The 2730-nt window shown below is 48.6% G+C and overlaps 1 protein-coding gene across 3 annotated transcripts in view; it reads right to left on the bottom strand.

Moving 5' to 3' along the window:
• Positions 1-2503, bottom strand: part of UNC13B (unc-13 homolog B) — a 208215-nt gene extending 205712 nt beyond the window's left edge. For all 3 annotated transcript variants that reach the window (XM_027906490.1, XM_027906498.1, XM_027906507.1), the window contains exon 1: positions 2421-2503. In XM_027906490.1, coding sequence (XP_027762291.1) covers positions 2421-2442 — 22 coding nt within the window. In that variant the 5' untranslated portion in view covers positions 2443-2503. The remainder of the gene's footprint in view (positions 1-2420) is intronic.
• Between the last annotated feature and the right edge of the window lie 227 nt (positions 2504-2730).

Below are 2730 nucleotides of genomic sequence, written 5' to 3'. Positions count from 1 at the left end.
GTAACAAATAAAACAAAGAAAAAATCAAAACAAACAAACCAAACAAAACCCACACACAAAACAAAAGCAAAAGCAAAAACAAAACAAAAACAAAAAGAACCAAACACCCAAAAAACCAAACAAAGAGAAATACACACAAAAAAAAAAAACACGAAAACACACAACTTGTTCCCCAGGTAAAAGAAATGTACCGCTAGCCATGAGATCAAGAAGCCATGTGTGCTAGCTGCTCTTTCAGGAACAAAGGCAGCACTCAGACATGTTTGGTGAGCACTGTTTTAGATTAGCCATTCATTAAAATACTATTAATGTGCGTAATTCAAGGGGGGTGGAAAATAAATCAATAAATTAAAACACTATCTTTCTGGCTGCCAGGCTTCTTGTGACGCTGACACTTAAGGGTTTTTTCGCATTTCCCTTTATCTGTTAAACTGCAATCCAGATGCTGTTAACAGTGTCCCAACTGCCTACATTTATTGCACGGGTTTTTTTGTTCTCCTTCCATTTTAATCTCAGGTCTACACCATCCAACACCACATTATTATGCAGTCTTACATGTGTGCCATTTTTCATGGAAAAAAAAAAATCACCTTTTTCAACTTCCTTAATAACAGCTTACTGGTGTCTCAACAACAAGTGACAGTTAAAAGAGCCTTTTCTGCACCCCAGAATGTATTCTTTTATCTCAGCTCCTAGGACCCGTTTTGTTTTTCAGAGTGCTCTACCTCAACATACTTCCATTTCATGTTTTATGGTCCTTACTTGTGAGATCTCATCAGCTTTCAGTCACGGCTCGTTCGGAAAACGTGTTTCTTGAAGTGGCTGCATTCCCCATGCTTTTGATAAAGTTGCTCGGCATCGCCTATGTAATTTAATGCTGATGTTTTCTACTGTCTTCACACGACAGATGGAAATGAAAGGTACAATTTTCACAGTAATTCTCCATTACACACAGTGACCAGCTTCTTCTTTAGCTCTTTATACACAATCAAAGAATAAATCAAACACAAAACCACATCATTCCAGGCTGCCAAAATGTTTTTGTCCCAAAAACTCTAGAGACCAAGAATAAACACCCCGAAAAGGGAAGACACTTTCATCAACTCAATCATACAGTTCATGTTCTATCATCAGTCTTAGTGAATGGTGTATGAATACACTTTTAACACAATCAGCTCCAAGTGGAAGCTCAAAACCACATTTTCCTTAAAGGACACTCTGAAAACATTTTGACCATGAACCATCAAAAAGAAAAAAGAAACACCTATAACATATAGGCATCCTTTGGCTACTAAGAATCAGCTTCAATGAAGAGATTTTGGCAAAGCCTTCAAAATGGACTAGGCAAGTCCATGTTTCACAGTTTATACAGAAGTGAATGAAAAACATTTTTAAGACAAACTTCACACTTGTGCACCTCTCCTAAGTCCTTAAACACAGTGTTTAAAAAGAGGGTTAAAACTTTATTCAGTAACACTCTTCAAGAATAGCGCTCTCCCCAAAACAACATACCTGAAGATGCTCAGCTGGCATCTTATTAACATCATAGCGGACACATGGATTTTGATTCAAAAAGGTGACAAGCAGCCGGATAAAGGAGCTGCTATCAAATCAACCCATGTGTGTGGAAGAAGAGCTGAACTATCAACAGCACAGCAGTGCCAGTTTTTTTATCATACCTGGCAAAGGAGCTGAGAACATTAAAACTACACTTCTAAGCCGCAGGGCACGGCTGGCGCTCGGGGACGCCCTGTGACCACGGCTTTCAGCGCAGGGAGACACATCCCAGTAGCGTGAGCCGTGTGGCAGATGGTTTTCCCCGGGGATTTGTTATTATTTATTTATTTTCTGGCACAAGGGGAGCAAGAGACGGAAAACCGGAGACGGCGAGCAAGCCGCTATCACTGTAACCCACTGAGCAGAGAAAGTGCCCACAACCTGTTCAGCCAGGGGGACGAGGCTCGGTGGCAGGACGAGAAGGAGATTAGGGATGCGCCCGAAGTAACAATGCATGCTACGAGGCGAGCACACGGAGTGACAGCAGCCCTGCTTCCTGCCAGCGAGCTTCGCTGGGCGGCAGCGATTCAACTCGTGTCCGAGCCAACTCCCAAAGTCAAACCCGGCTCCTCCCGGTGCTCTGGGCTCCCGCCGCCCGGGATCGCCGCTCCCGGACACCGCACCTGCCCGCCGGCCCCGCGGGCACCTCCCGCCCCGCAGCAGCGCAGGTGGAGGCTGCGGGCCGAGGCCGCCCCGCGGCTCCGCCGGCAGGCACCGGCACGCCCCGTCCCTGCTCCCGGGAGGCGCAAATCCACTTCATCCAGGACAAAGCCAAACCCTGCCCGGGCGTGACACCCACTCCCCCCCACTCCCACACACCCCCATCCCATCCCACCCCATCCCGCCGCCGCCGCCCCGCTCACCTCGCACGCACAGCAGCGACATGGCGGCCCCGGCAGCCGCCCCCGGCTCTCCTCATGCCGCCCGCGGACACCGGGCGGCGGCGGCGCCGCCTGAGCCGGGGCGGGGCCGTCCCGCCGGGGCAGGGCCGAGAGTGACGAGAGGCGCGTCAGGGGCAGTTCGAGCCCCAGGGACGGGGAGCTTGGGTGAGGGGGTTGGGTGCTTTGCTTCTCTGTGGGTTTTGTTGTTGTCGGGTTTTGTTGGTTTTTGGTTTGTTTTTTTTTTTCCCCACCGGCTTTTGTTTCGCTCCCGCAAGGTGGGAGAGCTCGCTGG

This window comes from Empidonax traillii, unplaced genomic scaffold (assembly GCF_003031625.1).
Source record: "Empidonax traillii isolate 1590-97213 ecotype Southwest subspecies unplaced genomic scaffold, ASM303162v1 scaffold26:size2357266, whole genome shotgun sequence".
Classification (NCBI taxonomy): Eukaryota; Metazoa; Chordata; class Aves; order Passeriformes; family Tyrannidae; genus Empidonax; species Empidonax traillii.
The sequence above is the reverse complement of the archived record's forward strand: the minus strand, read 5'-3'. Positions and strand labels throughout refer to the sequence as shown.